The 19318-nt window shown below is 34.0% G+C and overlaps 1 protein-coding gene and 1 long non-coding RNA gene across 10 annotated transcripts in view; both read right to left on the bottom strand.

Moving 5' to 3' along the window:
• Positions 1-991: 991 nt before the first annotated feature.
• LOC146992863 (uncharacterized) overlaps positions 992-19318 on the bottom strand; it is a 47699-nt gene continuing 29372 nt past the window's right edge. For 4 of the 8 annotated variants that reach the window (XR_015039229.1, XR_015039231.1, XR_015039230.1 and 1 more), the window contains one exon: positions 992-1624. This is a non-coding gene — a long non-coding RNA (uncharacterized LOC146992863). Of the gene's footprint in view, positions 1644-8033; positions 8904-19318 lie in introns of those variants that run through there. The other 4 variants (XR_015039233.1, XR_015039234.1, XR_015039236.1 and 1 more) reach the window with 2 other exon arrangements.
• LOC146992864 (uncharacterized) lies at positions 17226-19088 on the bottom strand. Of its 2 annotated transcripts, XM_085809303.1 has the most exons (3): positions 18128-19088; positions 17513-18052; positions 17226-17403 (listed from the first exon to the last, which is right to left on the bottom strand). In XM_085809303.1, the coding sequence occupies exons 1-2, from the start codon at positions 18891-18893 to the stop codon at positions 17544-17546; spliced, it is 1275 nt and encodes a 424-aa protein (XP_085665429.1). In that variant the 5' UTR covers positions 18894-19088; the 3' UTR covers positions 17226-17403; positions 17513-17543. The 2 variants fall into 2 exon arrangements, with proteins under 2 accessions (XP_085665429.1, XP_085665428.1); XM_085809302.1 differs by lacking the exon at positions 17226-17403 and having other exon boundaries at positions 17410-18052.

Genomic DNA, 19318 nt, shown 5'->3' with positions numbered 1-19318 from the left:
TATTTTATGTTAGCCATTATATAGAAAACTGGCTAAATAAACAGAAAATCTAAAAAATACAGCCGCCTATTCCACAAACCAAAAAAAAAAAAAAAAAAAAAAGGACAAATAATCTTAAAATGAACTCAATGATTGCAGACTATAGTAATAACAATTTATTCAAAATGAATGTAGATACACTATTTTACTTTTAAATATGTCAAGAAACTTGTAGTGATCATCCAGCTAATTCAGTCTGCTTTTAAAAAAGTGTGCATTGAAATAAATAAATAAATAAATAAAAAAAAAAAAAAAAAAAAAAAAAAAAAAAAAAAAAAAAACAAGAATTTAAAGAAAAAAGAACAAGAGCTTTTCATTATTAAAAACTGTTATGACCTAGAAGAAATCTAATCATATCCTTTCACATTACCATCCATGCACACCAATCACATAATCATCCACCTAGTTGGAGAAAAATGGTTTTAGGTAATGAATGTATTTTGCTTTTTTAATTCCCCTGATATGAAACTCAGCCAGATCAGGTTCATGAATTTAATTGTAAAATACGGGTATTGAGAAGCAACTGTCATTGGCGAAGGGCTTGGGCATACTGTAGATGACAGTAGGAATCTGCCCCATAGTTATCCCTATGGGATGGATGGATAGAGGACTAATGTCAATTTCAAAAATATGTCTCTGCAGTAATATTTTACTAAATTAATTATGTGAGGTTTGTTTGGTGCATTATGAAAAATGAGCACTATTTATGAACAACTTAAGATACTTAACAGTAAATTATCATCACATACATCACAAAAAAGAAAAGTATCTCTTTGAGTGCGCATATAGTGAGCTTGGATATATATATATATACTATAAAAGTATATTTTATTTAGTATTATAATATATTATTCTTTTTCATATTTTTATGTTAAATGATAATTCTTAAATAGATAAAAATGAATGAATTTATAAAAACAATCATCTCAACCTTTATAATAAATGACACCTAAAGGTTTCCTCAAAATTTAATACAGTTATTCCCATACATGTTGATTTGGCATCCATAGTTGTTATGGCCAATCTATTATAATGCAAATAACAGAAGAAAAAAAATACAAAATGCATTTTAAATGAGAACAGGCCACATCATAATAATCAAAATAATTTGTACTAAAATTCCAATCATAAGCAAAAATATACAAGTATAAAATAAAAAATAAAAAAATATATTGTTCTGACATCAAATACAAAACTGCTTACTTTGCTTATAGTACTTAACATTTCATTCAGGGTTAAATTAAAACATCAAAATTCTCAACATTAGAGATACAGAAAATATATTTAAAAAATGTATATGATATAGTATACAATCTCAGCATGCACAATTTATCAATTAAATTTGACTTCCTTTATACGTATTTTTCAAATCATGAGAAACAGTTTTTGGCTGATTTTTGTGATGAAACATTAGAAGATGTTTTCCAAGAAGGGATGCTTTAAGGCAAACTGGCTTGCATTCATCACGTGGAAAAATCATGACGATGCTTATGCAGGCAGTCCATTCACCAGGATTCAAGCTATTAGTGTTCAGCTTCTCACCAGCTTGTCCACTGGCACACAACAGCCTCTTGTAATACATTATCTGCAGACATGAAATCCTTCTGTATTTATATGAAAAGAAAAAGTTATACATTCAATATTAATTACAAAACCCATTTTCATACATGCCTACTGACAAATTATAAGTAATCCGCAACTCATGATGAGTATTGTTCCAATAGTTCCATCATAAGTTCATACTGATGTAACTCAGGGTCTTAATAAAATTATACCTTGGTATGTTTGATTATATTGTTATGAATAAGGCTTCTGTTTCACATGAAAATGGTTTAAGGAGGGATAAACTTATGTGACATTTATAAACAATTTATTTGCATACATTCACATGAATTTTATAAAATTAATACATATACATCCCTTTCATTAGTTGATAAGAACAAAAATATATACAAAATTCTTTTAATTAAAATAATGGATAAGTAATTGTTACTTATTTAAAAGAATTACATATTGTAAAATACAACTTAGTGAAAAATTATTATTCAGGTATGATCAGAATCCTATAAAAACAATGCATGTATGCATAAGCTGTTTATATTTTTCTGTAAAATAAACATTTGATCTGGACAACTGCATACTTTTATTTCAAGATGCTTTTTTAGTTAGGACTACTTAATATACACTAATGTTTGTGAAAATCACAACCATGAAGGAATTATGCACTTTGAACCAAACTTACATGAAATGTAAAGTGAGTTAAGACATACAAATGATTAGAATTACAAAGGGATTATGCATGAAAAGAGAAATGGCAGTTGTAAAGGACTGTAAAGTTGTGCTGAAATCTGTTTATCATCCTCCGTCTGCAGTGAACATTTAATTTGTGCTCAGTATGCCTCGTCAACAGCAGAGGATGCCATACCAACAAGTTTGAACGAGGACACATCGTCTGTATGCAAGAGGGTGGACTTTCATATCAAACAATCACAGCCCGCACGCAGCACAATGCCACAACAGTGATGCATGTTTGGAAGAAATGGACAGGGAGAACTAAACAAGGTGAAATCCTGGCAATGGGTCACACAACAAACACCTCATCTGCATGGCTGTGATAGATTGTAGAGCATCCTCTCGTATGTTAGTACAATATTGGAGCACCGTTACAAGTGTTCGTCGCTGTCTGCTGCAACATGAACTACATGCAAGGGTTCCTCTACGCAGGATTGCCCTGTCGCTGAGTAACAAATGCCTTCGACTTCAGTGAGCACTGCAACTCAGTGCGTGGCGTGCTCTGTGGCAACAAGTTGCTTTCTCCAACAAATCTTGCTATAATCTGGAGTATAATGATGACAGAGTATGCATTATTTGATGCATTCCAGGCACTATATTTTAGGGAAAAAAATGCCTGTGCACAAGCCTTCTTTAAGGTACAACAGGTTTTGCATCTTCCTCAGATATGTTGCTCAATCAGCATGCCTAGGATTTCATCGGTCAGCGACTCGCACGTACAGCTAGTGGGCCACACACTGAAACTGAACTTTCACATCAAGTCAAAGCTATTCCCCAGGATTACATTCAGAACCTATACGATTCAATGCCACGATGTGTACAGGCTCTCGCTCAGCATGACAGAAACCCAAAGTACTGATTTTCCAACTTTCGTTTTTTTTTTTTTTGTTTTTTGTTTGTAAATGTGATCGTTTACTTGTATCACTATCGGTAATATGCGGAATAAATTTCATTCATTTCTGACAATTCCTTCATGGTGTTGCATTTTTCACAAACATTAGTGTCTACAGCTTCCAGTGCCTGCTCAGCATCCTCTCGTATGTTACTGAAGATAAATGACTAACTGAAGACAATTTTTAATCTCTATTGAAATGCCCGTAATGATTCATTGCTAAGCACAGAATCTTAAATAACACTTGTAACTCCTAGCAATGCCTCATTCTGCCTCTAGTCCACCATCAGAAAACTCCATCAACCTGCTGAGGAGGAAGCTCCACGTTTATAAATTCATTGCCATCATCTTCAAAGGCAGAATTACAGAGGTTCTGGGAATCCCATATTATCTTTAAATTCTTTCAAAGCTTTTCTCAAGCCTTTTCTTGTACAATGCAATCATAAAATGCTTGTTGAAATTCTACTCAGTATCAACTGTAATCTCCAAATGCGGCTTTATGAATTTGTGTCCATCATCTATACAAATTACACTGACCAAAAAAAAAAAAAAAAAAGCGTTATCTAATTTTTAAAATTACATCTTTCGGCTATGCCGAACTGGATGACGAAAGGGGCAATTCTCAGAACCCGCACATTTCCAGGAAACCCGTGTAGCTAGGTTACCATTTTCACTTACTACAAAGACAACGCCAAACAATAATCGATTATCGCTCAGATTGGGACCACGTGATCCTTCAGAAGCAGAACTTTCATCTGATTGGTTCATTTCTACCCCGGACAGAGTTTCAGCTGAAACATTTTTGGCAAGGTTTGAAGAAATATCACATAGCCGCTACATTGTTTCTGTAGCTAGGTGGGATTCTTTTTTTTTTCTAAGAATCCTCCCATTTAAACCAGTGCTACCAAAAACTTGTTTCTCAGGAAAGTCCCGTCTAGCAGGGACTGTTGATAGAAGTAAACAACCGCTTTAATCAACACTCACTAATAATATAGTAAAAAACAATGACCAAAATTAGCCTCAATCCACTATGTCTAATCCGTTTTCAAAACACATGTTTCACTTTTGTGATAAGAGGAGAGTGGAATGTTGAAATAAACATGAGCTCAGCATAAGAGCGTATAGGTAGTGATCACTTTAGGTTTTCTACAAATGACATTCAGTGGATGAGTTGAATGTTGCCTTTTTTTCCCTCCGAGATAGCTAGATGGTGTTACTAGGTGGCTTAAAGTACAGTCAAAAGTCTTTAATCTGGAATGATCTATAATCCGGACCTCAAAGCTACAAACTTTCTGCACATGTTTAAACGCATGCGCATATGCGTTTAATGTATAATGGACGGTATAAGCTAAGCTAAAATTATCTATTTCAGTTAATGTTGCAGATCGCGTCGTTCCTTATTCTTCTAATTGGATCCGGCTTATTATTTTTTGCAGACTGTTAGAGCAATTTTATAAAAAGGAAGCTTGAACTTCGATTATGTCAAAAAGAGTTTCCGATTCTGGAGATATCAAAGGATTTACAAGCGAAAGCATGTTTTGATGTCCATGAAACAAAAAGTGGAATTGCTGCAAAAAATGGTTAAAGGCATGAAGAAAGTGACAGAGAGGTGATTTGTTTCTCTAACCATTCCGAAATCTGTTTATCAATTTCGCGCTGCTCTGCGGGAGAGGAGGGGGAGCGTTGCAGCACACAATGAACTGGAAGTTGATCTGTCAGCACTATCCTCATCTTCAGGGCAGATGTTTTTATTTTATTCGGCTTATAATTCCTCACTAAATGCAGTATTTCATCTCGATGTACTCCGTCTTTGATATGATTTAAATCAAATTCATCATTATAAATATCACGAATACACATGAAATAGTTTTCTGGTTGCAATTTTCTAATTTGAACTATGCGTAATGTATGCTTTACGCATGCGCATGTTGAAAGAAAAGTTTATTAAAGTAAACAAATAAATATTAAACTTTTTTTTGTAAATTTTGATACCCTTTAGATCATAATTGCTCTTTATTTTATATTTTTAATTTTATAATTTCTCCATGCCATCTTAAAAGATTTAAACTGATGAGCTATAATACAAAAAAACCGATAATCTGAAATCGCCGAAGAGTCCAAATTAAAGACTTTTGACTGTTTATGATAACCAAATGAGCACCACAGCATTTAATGGGTTAATATATGACATAATTACACAGATTGGAATTTGCTAGCAAGTTTGCCCTTGAAACAGAAAAGAAAATTAAAAATCCTGCTCCAGAGGACATTCCAGCTGGCAACTTTATGAAATTTATATACTACTGTTACGAAATAATTTGATCCAGTTTTGTGAAATTAACAAAATATATGGCATTAATGAACTATACAATCATCTGATGCATATTTTAACTTTGAATGTCAAATCAGAATAGGGATTTTTTTTTTTTTTTTTGCACTGTGGCTGATTCTTACCTTTAGTCATAAAGATGGCTATTATGATGCATGTTGCTTTATCGAAGACCTGCCAATGATGGATTACTATATTCCTGCCCCACTTTACAGTGCTGAAATTTATTAAAAATATTTCCCTCATTTTCCACTTTTTTCAATAAATTAATTAGAATGAGCTTTCCTATAGTTTAAAATGTATTTGTTGATGTGGTAATCATTGTCTTACTTACAAAGACAAAATCCCATAAATACATACAAAGGTTACATTGAACCTTTCTTCTTGTAATTTTTTACCTTAATGCCAACTTAACACAAGAACTGTTGAAACACAGTGAAGCAAACTCAAACTGACATTCATTCTATGATTTCAGCTGCATACTCAACTTCTCGCCTACGACTCTGCAGTTGTGCAATTCTAAGATGTTTCTTCAAGTAAAAAATTGGTCGATGTGTACATGGATACCGAGGATGTGTAATTCTTAAAAACGCACCAAGCAGTCGGTGATTTTTCATTGTTTTTCTTGAAGTCCTGTTTTAGATATTTTTGCATGTTTACAGAATTAATTCAAATTTGTAACCGGCGATATGATGAGTCAGTGATTTTCTAAAACACACGAAAACAATCGATTTGGCGACTTGGCAATTTTTTTAAAACTCGCCAATCTGGACCGTAATATCTAGTTTTACCATATTGCTGTTGTGAAAAGACATGTTTGAAGATGAATACAAGTTTAACAATTTAAAAATACTGTAATCCTAAAAACAAATCATATGGACCATGGTAGACAAAAAAATAAGAAAGGCACTGCAAAAGCATATGGTTAGACATGGCCAGAATCTCATAAAAAATAGCAGACATTAGCTTCTTGGCAAAACATACTTTGGCTCAACTTCGATGTTAATGTTTCTGGTTAAGTAGAAGCAACATTAAAACTGGTTTGCAGTAAATGCTGCCAAATGAACACATAACTGAAATATTCGCTGATATTAAGAAAAATATTAATTTGTTCAGCTAGACATTTAGCACCAATGCTCATCTAATAATAACAACAAAATTATAAATTTGTTCACAGAATGTAATAAGAAATTTGTGTAAATAAGTACATAAGCAGCAACAACAACAACAACAACAACAAAAGGCACATCAATATCACTGCCACACCATACAATTATGTTTGAATAAGAAAACAGAGTTATGCGCACAGCATTGAAAGAATACCTTTGAAGTACACCATATTCATTTCTTACCCTGAATCGAGCAGAACCATGTAATTATTTAATCTGCAACTACATTTTGAAATTTAATAATACACACAAATTATATACATTTAATACACATTTTTTACCGAAATTAAATAATTACAAATATAGTTTTTACTAACCTATACATGCAGAAATTCAGGGAAAAAAGATCGCCAGATCGCATTTACCAGTTTGCTTTAAAAAAATGAATTAACATAAATAATTACAATTGAAAACCTATTCATTTAAGCAAATAATGGATTATAAATTTTAATTTTACCTTACAATCAAGAATGAGAATAGCCACATCACACCCAACAGGCAAGAGAACATTAACTGGGCTGAATAACAAAACAACCATCACAGCAAAAGCTACTGCTTCTTGCTGCAATTTTTAATTTCGCTACAAATAACAGAATAATACTAGAATTGCTTACAATAAGTGTACATAGAATGTTAGGCTTTTGGTATTAATATTACACACTCTAGCTCGGCTGAAGTTAATATGTTAATGTTTCTGGCTAAGCATGTTCAACTAGATGCATTATTAAAGCTGATTTCGGCTCATTTCGGATACCCGGCTCTTGGCTGAATTTGGCGAGTCTTGGCCGCCATCTTGGATTTCAGAAATGCGCCAAAAAGCGCATTTCGAAATCCAAGATGGCGGCCAAATATTGTTTTCCCTATCCGAGGGAAGTGGACAGGGAAAACAATTCTGAACAACCAAAAGGAAAAATTGAACTTACCCTTGTTCATGTTGACATGATGACGCCTGACATTCCCTATTTCTTCAATGTTGTACAACATAGTTAATGTTATATTACTAAGCATGATATGATAACTTCCTAATTGTAATTCAGTCTAAAGTAATAGAACAAGAAATTTTAATTAACGTGTACTTTAACGAGTGAAATGTTTTGCATGAAACGCTATAGAGCGTAGAAGTACTTAGGCTCAAACTGTAAACAATCGATTTAAAAGAAAGCTTCCAACCTAAAAATTTGACTTGCATGTAATTTCGGCATTATATTATTTGGCATTTAAATTAATAATGAATTTATATTTAAATTAATTATGTTATGCAGTTAAGTGTATGATAGTTAAACATGATATATATGGACGAGAAATGAAAAATTAGAACATTTATTAAGCTATTTGTAATATATGCTAAGTTCTTTTTAAGAAACTTATTTTTCAGTATATAGCACTCATTTTTTTTTTATTAATTAATCAATTTGAACATATATTTTCTATTTTTCCCTGTGTTAGAATTTCAACTCTTTTAATTAATAAATTTAAACATATATTTTTTAACTTTTGTTTCAATATGTAAGAATTTCACCTTTTTTAATTAATCAATTTAAACATACATTTCTTAACTTATGTTTCAATATGCTAGAATTTCATATTTTTTAATTTATCAATGTAAACATATATTGCAAAATGAAGGTACTTACCCCTAGATGATATTGCTTGTACAATCTTTGTCTTCTTAAATTATGTTATTTATATTTATATAAAAATTTCACTTTTTAACAAGAAAATTTTTATCCAGGTTATCACAGTTTCACCTTTTCACAAGAATATTTTTATCCAGGTTCTCACAGTTTCATCTTTTCACAAGAAAATTTTTATCTTGTTTCTCACAGTTTTGCAAGAAAATATGTATCCAGTTTCTCACAGTCAACAAGTTCACAAGTAACTGTGTATATGATAACCAGGGCTGGAAAGGGGGCATATGTCCGTGGGCACATCATCCAAGGGAAGCCAAAATGATGTTACGAATTTTTAGAGTTGAATGTTTTCCATTTTTGGCCAGTAGTCGGGAGGGGCACAAAATCTTCAGTTGTCCCTGGGCGCTGAAAACAGTAACTATGACTCTGCCGATAACTTATAAAATTTCATTTTTTCACAAGAAAAACTGTTATAGATTCATTCCTTGTTAAAATCCAATGCTTCGTTTCACTGAAGTCCACTCTTATAGATCGAGGCCTGTTCATCAGATCTGAAAAAGAACAATTTTTACAAGCATTTTGAAATTAGAAATGATTCACCTTAAGACTTACACGTACTTAAAAAAAGAAAAATCTTTTCTTCTGCTTTTTGACTATTCATTTTAATTGAAGCATTACCAAATTTTGTAAATTAGAGTTTTTATAATTATATTTAAATCAATTATTTATAAAAAATATTTATGCGGGTATTATCATATAATTTCGTTTAAAAAATAGGCACTATCTATTTTCACATTACTTGACGTTACATGCAGGTTAAAGTGATTTTTAATTAAATCTAAATTTGATAAAAAAATTAGAAACAGTAAGAAATGTGATTAATGATATTAGTGAAACAAAATAGTTACAAATAATCCCAATTTTTAAGCTAGTACGTGTAAGACTAGGAGGTAGGAATCCTGATGCGTTTTTTTTACGAGGTTTCGCCAGGAGCCATAATCCTCTAATTTTAATGTGTACACATATATTTTATATTACTTACCATTCAGCACCATACTTTGCATTTTTCAGCAGTATTACTTGGCAGTTCACTATTTGGAGTTTTTTGTAGAGAAAATATCCATGTTATATATGTTCAGAATACGACATAAATAAACAAGATTTTAAATTTCATGATCGTCGAGATTTCCTGTGGTGGCAGCAGTTGCTCAGTTCCTTCGCTTTCAGGTGTGGCCCGCATCAGTCGTTTCAACTCGGACGTGTTTCTTGAAAGAAAAACCTGGCTATACCCCCAGGTACTGGGTTTGTCATCCGAGTTGATTTCTCCATCTGCTTCTTCCCTCGTCTAAGTGGCAGCAAAATGTTATTTTTGAAGTCCCTAAACAAAATATCCATATTATGCATATTCAAAATACAAGATAACTAAACAAGGTTACGATAATGAAAACATAAGTTAGCGTATATATAAACACTTTTATTAAATGTTTTAATATTTTTTCTAAAAGTGTTCTTTCTGTTGTTTAGTTTTAATCTTTTGTTAACTACATACTCTTTTTAACTAGAAAATAATAATTGAACATAGTACAAAAATACACAATCACCACAAAAGGGTGGCAAGTTTAAGAAGTTAATAATGTAAGATTGAATCCTTATATTTAAAATAATAAATAAACGGTAAAATTAAAATAATAAACGTAGTATGAAAATACATAATTAAAATAAACAGGCTGGAAACATTAAAATTATGAATTCACCTGTATATTTTCTGACTGAAGATTCATTTCTTTCCATGATTCATTTATCATTTCTGCAATATTCTTTACCTGAAAGGGGTGATAAATTATCCTTAACAATAAGATGTTTTCTGGTAAGAAGTAGGCTGGAAACCTTTAAATTAATCAACTCACCTCTATGTTTGTCAATTTATCTGTCAAAATTAGTTTTCTTCTTTCTTTTATTTATTTTTTTTGGATTACCTAATTTGCAATAAAGTTTTTTTTACTGAAAAATAAGTAGGTAAACTTATCAGGTTCAATGTTCCGTCTTACTTTCTTCGGGAACATGCAAGGACCTGACTCGGAACAGAGAGCTTACTAAAGCTATGTTCAAAACTGTGGGAAGTAGACAGGATACACAAGAAGGGTATACAAAACCCTTTATTTTTCTCTATTTACAATAATTTCCGTACTTCGGAATACACAGACCCGCTACTTGGGGTCTAACGTAAAAATATAAAAATAGAACTAAATTCTAATTTAACTTTAAAATAATAAACGTGGAAGATTGGCCTTATATTAACAGGAAGCCGTATGTAGTACAGAGAACTGTGAACACTACAATACGTTTAAAATTTATCAAGAGGATTAAAACCTCTGGCCTGGAAGGCAACCAGCAACTGCGTAAAACTTCTAAGGTAAGCGGCCTGCTTCGACTCACTGCTTCCTCTCTCTCGCTTGGCAAAAAGCCACAACTTAAATACTTGGCGTTCGCCAGACAAATTTTGCACAAATATTTTAACGCTTATAATTCTGGCCGGAAGTAGAAAATAAGAAGTGATAGTAAAGATTTAAAATAAAATAAACGTTAGTAAAACTTAAGATCCTTACATACTTCCCGCCAGAGTTAATTAGTTTAAAACTGAGGTCTAAAACGACCTTGTTGAAAACTTTTAGCTCTAGAATCTAACGCGAGGCCAATCTTTTACAAACATTTTTCGCTACAAACTAGAAATTTAAAAGAAAGAAATTTGTTTTTACAATAGCAGCTCCCAGGACACACAATTTTTTTTCATCTGTACTGCATCTAAACAGGAGCTTTTATTCAAATCTGGTTCCTTCCAGAGATCTGGAAGGAAAACTAGTTTAATTAAATGTTACAAAATGAAATGGCAGGTAACATGTATAATTATATTTCTCTTAACATTCTTATTTCATTCATGATTATTTTAATTATCTCTCCCCGTGTTCTCTGACATGTGTTGTAAAAGAACACCAAACACGAATGTGTTTATGTCTATGTGTTCAACACTTCCTCCTACAATCAAAACACTAACGTGTTAAAATTCAACATACCAAGACCTCGTAACACACCCTAATTTCAACTCTAAACCCTGAGGTACTATTCTGAAAGTGGCTAACTCTGAAGTGTAGCGTCAGAGAGCCTAACTACATCATTCAACCTTTAACACATATTCACCATGATTTAGTCTTTTTACAGTCACACGAAGAAAAAATAAATTTAACATTACTTTCACTTTTACCATATCACGGTATTTCTTAACATTTAAAATAACAGTTCACATTGTATATAAGAACATATTAACATGCCGTTAATTTTATACATTTGAAAACATACATTAGTAGTACATTGTTAACTTCTATTCTTTTCAAAGCAAGTGCCAATTCTTTCTACATTGAAATAATACATTTCAAAAAGTCTTTCAGACTACAACTTCTTTCTTGCCAGAATGTTTTAAATAATATTTATACAATAACTTTTTACAATATTTAAGTCTTTACACAACGCTATTATACATCAACTTTAGTTTTACGCGCGAGTAATTGAAAAACATAATACCAAAATCGGTAACAACTCATTTCTCGCCCTTTTGGCGATAAAGGTAGACCTCGCATGAGGTAAAACTTCTTGAAATCTGCCACTTGCAGTAAGAATGAAAGATTAACTTAAGTTTGCAAAGTAACATAAAATTTTACTTATCTTTGTGATATTCGGACATTCTTTTCTGGGCCCAGTCCTTAAAGGTAGTGCAGATAGTTGTTTGATTTATCCTCCTTCTTGTACGGGCTCACCCTTCAGTGCCTTCCTCTAGATGCTTTCTTTTTTCTCCAGTTCGGTCACCCTTGAATACCTTCTTTTTCGCTTCTGCCTGTGGTCTTGGTCGTTTGATGGCAGCTGGTCTTGACGCATACGTCGTCCTTCTCCCTTCTTCCTTCTGGGGGTGTTCGTGAACTCTCTTTTCTGCACGGTGGAACGCCTTCTTTTTCTTGCTACCTTCAATTTTTCCGCGGGGAAACTTTCTTTTCACTTGCTCCTGCCTCTTAATGGCTTGCCCTTGTACTTGTCATTTTTCCACCTGTGGAGCTTGTGCCTGCGGTGTCTGCCGTGCCGGATCCTGCAAAAGATCTGAAAATATTTGCATTTTATTACGATCATAGTAGGGTTTCATTTGATGAATGTTTGCGGAGCAGGTTTCACCATTTCTGGCTTTTAACACTACTACAGCGTGAGTTATTTTTTCTATAACATATGGTCCTTCAAATCGTGGAAAAAATTTGGCAGTTTTATCTTCTGGTGCTGAAGAAAGTGAATGCTTAATTTTTAAAACTTCATCCCCTACTTTATAAGTTACTCCCCGTCGTTTCAAATCATAATAGAGCTTCTGTTTTCTTTGTGCTACTTCCGTATTTTTTTTTTGCTACTTTTATTAGTTTTTCTATATCACCCATTTTAAATTCTGGGGCTCTTTGTTGCACATAAAATAATTTATCTAACGGCGTTATAATCTTTCTGCCTAAAAATAACTCAGCAGGAGTTTTGCCCGTTGTATCATGTTTTGCGGTCCTAAGGGCGAAAGCAAATTCATTGACATAGTTATCCCAGCTTTTATGAAAATTTTTAACATAACTACGGATAATTTTCACTATATTTCTATTGACCCGTTCCGCTATATTTGATTGCGGCCGATACGGGACCATTTTTAAATGACGTATGCCCAGTTTTTAGCACGTCTTCAAATATATTACTTACAAATTGAGGACCATTATCCGATATAACTTTTAGGGGCGCCCCGTATTTTAAAATATATTTATTTAAAATAGAATCAGTAACTAATTTCGCGGAGGCTCGTTTTAAGGGAACAATTTCGGTCCATTTACTAAAATGATCAACCATAACAAGGAGATAGCGACTTTTATTTAACTGACTTTTTGGGAAAGGGCCCAATAAATCGATGCCAATTATTTCATTTGGAAATTCGGATTTAATACTATTTAGAAACCCGGCCGGGCGGAAATTAATATCATTAACTGCTTGACATGTTGGGCAGGACTGGACATACGCCCTTGTTAACTTTTGCAGTTCAGGAAAATAGACTGCCTCGCATACGCGTTGGATAGTTTTTTGAATACCAGCATGAGTAGCTAAAGGGCTGTCATGGAGCTCCTGCAGGATATTTAATCTAAGACTAGCTGGGATAACAGGTCGAAATTCGTTGTTGGAATTTGTAGTTTTTGTATAAAATAATAGACCATCTATTAGTTCGTAATGGGTCGCCCTATTTCTTATCGCCACAATATCTTGGTGGCTAAAATTTTCAGGATCCTTTAAATACTCATAAATGCTTCCAAACTCAGGATCTTTACCCAGTTCGGTTATTAGAGTTTCTCGGGAATTTATTGTACATGCTGTGAGCATTGCCACCTTTACAGTATTACCTTGTTCATCTATTTTAATTCTTGATAGGGCATCTGCTACGATATTTTCCTTTCCGGGGGTATGCTTGATTACCAGATTATATTCTTGTAGCTTGAGTGCCCATCTTATTAACCTTGGGGATAAGTTTTTCCCTGAGTACAATCTAGTTACCGCCGCATGATCAGAGTACACTGTTATTGGTGCCTTTCCAAAATAGACTCGGAACTTTTGCACTGCTAACAGAACTGCAAGTGCCTCTCTCTCGGTCGCGGAATAGTTTCTTTGTGTTTGATTTAAAGTTCGGCTAAAAAATGCTACGGGCTGCTGATTTTGCGAAAGTACCGCTCCTACCGCATAATCCGAAGCATCCGCTGAAATTTCTAAATTCTCATCCTTTTCAGGAAATTTCAACACAGGGGCTTGCGTTAATGCTTGTTTTAATTTTTCGAAAGCACTATTGGCTTCGGCTGTCCATGAGAATCTTGCCTTTTTCCTTTTTAATTTTAACAATGGCTCAGCGATAGCTGCAAAATCTTTTATAAAGGACCTATAATATGAACAAAGTCCTAGAAAAGAAGAGAGCTTCTTTGCCGTGTTTGGAGTCGGATACATTTGTACAGCAATTATTTTTGATTCGTCTGTCTCTATTCCTTTCTGAGATATCTTGTAACCTAAATATTTTAATTCAGGGGCTGCAAATTTGCACTTTTCAACATTAACTTTTAGACCGGCCTCATTTAATAAAGAAAACACCTGTCTTAAATCCTGTACATGTTGGTCGAGATTATCACTAGTAATAATGATATCGTCTAAATAGATAAATGTGGACTTTCCAAGAACAGGTCTTAAGACAATGTCCATACATCGCTGAAATGTTGCCGGGGCCCCTGAAAGGCCGAACGGCATACGCAAAAATGCATAAGTGCCAGACTTGGTTATAAAAGCAGTCTTAGGCACGTCCTCAGGCCTAACCCCTATTTGAAAATAACCAGTCGTTAAGTCTAAAGTCGTCATGTATTTGGTAGACGTTATGTTCCTTAGAATTTCTTCAATAATAGGTAACGGATATACCGGATATTTAGTTATGGAGTTTAATTTACGGTAATCAATCGCGAAACGCCACCTTTTTGGATGTGTCAAAGGATAGTCATTATTTTTCTTACGTAAAACCACCGAGCTAGCATAACTACTTGAGATAGGCGTTATGATCTTTTTACGTAGCATATCGGTGATATGCCATTCTATAATTTTTTCCTTATTCTTATCATACCGGTATGCTTTATGGCGAACTGGCATTGAATCTCCGGTGTCAATACTATGGTTAGTAACCTGAGTAAATCCTGGAATATCACTAAATAACGAAGCAAATTCACTTACCACTTGTCGGATTCTTCCTTGCTCGTCATTAGGCAGGTGGTCAAGATTTAACATCGGCGGTTCAGCCTTTTCTGCACAAACTGGTTTCATTGTCAGCTTAAGGGACGCTTCATTAAAATCCAGCGTAGCTTGTGCGTCTGAAAGAAAATCTATTCCTAATATTATATGTGCTTGCAGATTCTTTACTATAAAATACATCACCTTTACTTGTTCGTCCTTGATACGGACATACAGTCGTACTTTACCTATACACTTACATTTTTCTCCTTGCGCCGCTACAGGAACACTGCGCGCCTGTATCCAAGAAAGCGGTGGCTGGGATAATATTCACCAACACTTCAATCTTCGGAAGAGTCAAATTTTTCACCATTACTGTATTTAACTTGAAGGAAGAGGGGTTTTCTTGGCCTTCGGATTTCCGCACCCTCTCGTCAGCAGAAATCCGTTTTAGTTTAAAATATTTTTCATTTCCGTGGTGCTTTCCTTCTTTTTCCACTGGCCTTGAGACTTTTTTCCTGGATTGTTATTGAACTGTCGACGTTCGCTGGCTGTTTTTGAATGCTCGGGTTTCCTTGCCCACTGATTTGCTTTGCTTCCGTAGCCGTGTGCTTGAGTTTGCTGTAGTCTTGGCGCATTAAATTGGTTTCGCTGTTGATATTGGCGTCTTCTTTCAACATCCGCCGTTCTTCTACTTTCAAACTGGATTGCTAGCTCAAATAACTTTTCCAGTGTAGTCGGATTTCTTAATTCAATAAAGTCTTGCACTTGGGGCAGTAACCTCGGCAAAATCACTTGAATTATCTCAGGATCCGGACGGTTTCCATACAAGAGTTTGAAGACGTGAATTTTTCTTAAAATAAAGCTTGAGAGGTTTTTAATTCTTTGTTGATATATACTAAAAAGTTCCGTTTCTAATTTCGCACGATCCCTTACAACAGGGAAGGCTTTTACTAGGGCAGTCTTGAAATTCTCGTAAGTATAGGTGGGACTTCCTGCTTGACCCAAGAGACTTCTGCCTATACATTTGAACCAATTAAGCGCTTGGCCCCTCAAAGCGCTGGTAGCTAAGGTAACTTTTTGAAATTCGTGCACGGGGTAGAGCATGAAGTGGTCATCCAATTTTTCAAAAAAACTGGTTACCGGTGAGTTTCCATTAAATGTTGCTTCTGGTTTCATCGAAGCGCGCATGGTCTGGACGATGTAACCAAATCCTTCCAGGGCGGCAGCTGGCATTTCTGGATTCTGAGTTGCTTCTGCAGGCAGCACAGGTTCTTCTTGAAACTCGGCCATGGTTATTCTTCTTTGTTGGGCGCCACTATCAGGTTCGATGTTCCGTCTTACTTTCTTCGGGAACATGCAAGGACCTGACTCGGAACAGAGAGCTTACTAAAGCTATGTTCAATAATTGTGGGGAAGTAGACAGGATACACAAGAAGGGTATACAAAACCCTTTATTTTTCTCTATTTACAATAACTTCCGTACTTCGGAAATACACAGACCCGCTACTTTTGGTCAAAACGTAAAAGTACAAAAATAAAACTAAACTCTAATTTAACTTTAAAATAATTGACGTGGAAGATTGGCCTTATATTAACAGGAAGCCGTATGTAGTACAGAGAACTGTGAACACTACAATACTTTTAAAATTTATCAAGAGGATTAAAACCTCTGGCCTGGAAGGCAACCAGCAACTGCGTAAAACTTCTAAGGTAAGCGGCCTGCTTCGACTCACTGCTTCCTCTCTCTCGCTTGGCAAAAAGCCACAACTTAAGTACTTGGCGTTCGCCAGACAAACTTTGCATAAATACTTTAACGCTTATAATTCTGACCGAAAGTAGAAAATAAGAAGTGATAGTAAAGATTTAAAATAAAATAAACATTAGTAAAACTTAAGATCCTTACAAACTTATACTAATAATAACTAAATAAATTTTACAGTTGCTTTTACTGAAGGAGTAGTATTAAAATAAAGTGAAGCACTAATTTGAAACATAAGCTGTGAATGGTTAAAATTTTGCCTTACCTCTGTCATAGTATTTCATGACATTTTGGATCTGCAACTGTGACAGAAAGTTTATTTTAATGAAGGAATAACAAAATATATAAAGAATAGCTCTCACATCAAAATAAAAGTTGAGAATAACTGAAATACACATTTACCTCTTTATGTAAAAGATATGCAACATTTTCGCAACATTTCCATCCTTTTGTTTTCTGGGTTCTGTTTTTTTGGTTGAATTCTAAAAGGAAATAAAAAATAACAATTTCATGTAGTGAAAAACAAAAAGGTATTAAATCAAAATTTATGGACCATCTGAACATTTACACAAATTATAGTAAACAATTTACTTGTATGCTTTTCTTATCATTTATTCCAGTTTTAAAACTTGGCCTGTGTTCCCTTACTCTGAAAAATAAGCACATAGATTATAATGGTATGTAATTTAATATTTAAATGCAATTTTTGTATGTATATATATGTAAATAAATAAATTATGTCAAAAATAAAGTTATATTTGTTGGTTTTACCCCATTTATCATCATCTTCCTGAATGAATGGTATATCATCATCTTGTCGGGCAGATTTCTTTGGAGGCATCAGGTCCTCAATTCCTTCGCTTTCTGATGTTGGTTCCTCCAACATTTTAAGTTCAAGGCCGACTTTTCCATGGCCTGGATACACAGCTTTAATGTCCTGTAGAAACTGAGCAAGTCTTTCTCCATCATAAGTAAAGGGCTTCAAGCGGAACCGCCTGTAATAATGTAGAGCCATATACTGCGTGCAAATATTATCTGTTCTCTTGCTCTTTATAGACCTCTTAAAAAGTTTGTTTTCACCCTCAAGATCATTTATAGTGTTCTGTTTATCATCGGGATCTACGAATACGCCTGTAAATAAAGGATTAATGAATGTTAAGGATGAAAAAAAAAATGTCACTCATTAAAAAAAAGACACATATTTACCTTTCTTGTGATTGGTAGTTTTATGTGTTGCTGCCGGAAATAAATTTTCTATCCTTTTATATTGTGGAGCAGAGTCAGTGTATATGAAGGTGGTTTCTGGGTGAACATGACGTTTAATGCAAGGCCACAAATGGCTTTTGCTTTTTCCTTTAACCTTGAAAAATAATCCTTCTTTGTCTTCTCGACAGTAGATGCCTAAAACTACGATGGTCATATTTTTGGTTACCCTGCCGCGGTTGTACTTGCGGCGGGTCAAAAATGTTTCATCAATTAATATAGATTTTCCTTTACCACCTAACATTCTGCTATGATGAGAGGCAAAAATTTCGCATACCTCACGAGAATATGATAAAAAGTCAACAATAGTCTCATTTGCAATTACTGGTAATTTTTGCTTTTCCCTCCATAGCTTTAGCTGCTGATTTATGTAGCTGAAACTGTGATCTAGAACAAAGTACACAGTTATGACTAAAGCTTCCCTTATCGGGATTTTTGTACCTTCGAAAAATGTGTTTTCAATGGGGTTAATCATGCCAGAGCAGTTGTTGCGATTTCTCAGGCTGCAGACCCAACGCCATCCCAGCTTTGATTCCTTTCTCTTGTTGCTTCTCATCGGTGCCTGGCACTTGGGGCAAGGTGGTGCCTCATCCTCTCTGGGAAGAAGTCCAGCATCGGTGGCAAACTCGAGTGCAGCTGCCTCTGTATTAATTAAATGCATGTCATTAATTAAACAGAAATATTTCAGTTTTTCATGCAAAGAAGCCATATTCAAAAAAGTCAGTACAGTGACAGAAATAGTTTAATGAAATTTATTGTTAGAAATTTCAGAAACTTGGCAATTATGCAAAAGTCAAAACTATCAGAAATAAAAAAGTTTAATAAAGATGAAAAGTAATTATAAGTTTAATTAAACAATATTAGTTCATTATAGGAAGATAGAGAAGTGAAAAGTTCAAACTAGAAAGTAATGTTACAAACAAACAAACAAAAAAAAAAAAAAAAAAAAAAAAAAAAGGGGAAATAAAAATAATAGTAATGATATGTATCTATGAAAACAAAGTATTAAAACAAATTTCAAGTGAAAAATAATATTAAAAAATGTAATGGATGAAAATAGATTAAAAGTAAACTTAGCTTTGGCAAAGTCCAAACCACGTAAGTACCGAGGTACTGATTTTTTTCTGTACCTGA

Source organism: Stegodyphus dumicola, chromosome X2 (assembly GCF_044657685.1).
Source record: "Stegodyphus dumicola isolate Sdum_Otavi_A_Nest chromosome X2, ASM4465768v1".
In the NCBI taxonomy this organism is placed as follows: domain Eukaryota; kingdom Metazoa; phylum Arthropoda; class Arachnida; order Araneae; family Eresidae; genus Stegodyphus; species Stegodyphus dumicola.
This window is presented reverse-complemented; position numbering and strand designations above follow the sequence as displayed.

Bases quoted from the DNA above. Each gene is read 5' to 3' on its own strand.
- LOC146992864 (XM_085809303.1), bottom strand. From the start codon at position 18,893: ATGGCTTCTTTGCATGAAAAACTGAAATATTTCTGTTTAATTAATGAC. The intron at 18,053-18,127 runs GTAAATATGTGT...CTTTATTTACAG, and splicing joins AACTACCAATCACAAGAAAG to GCGTATTCGTAGATCCCGAT.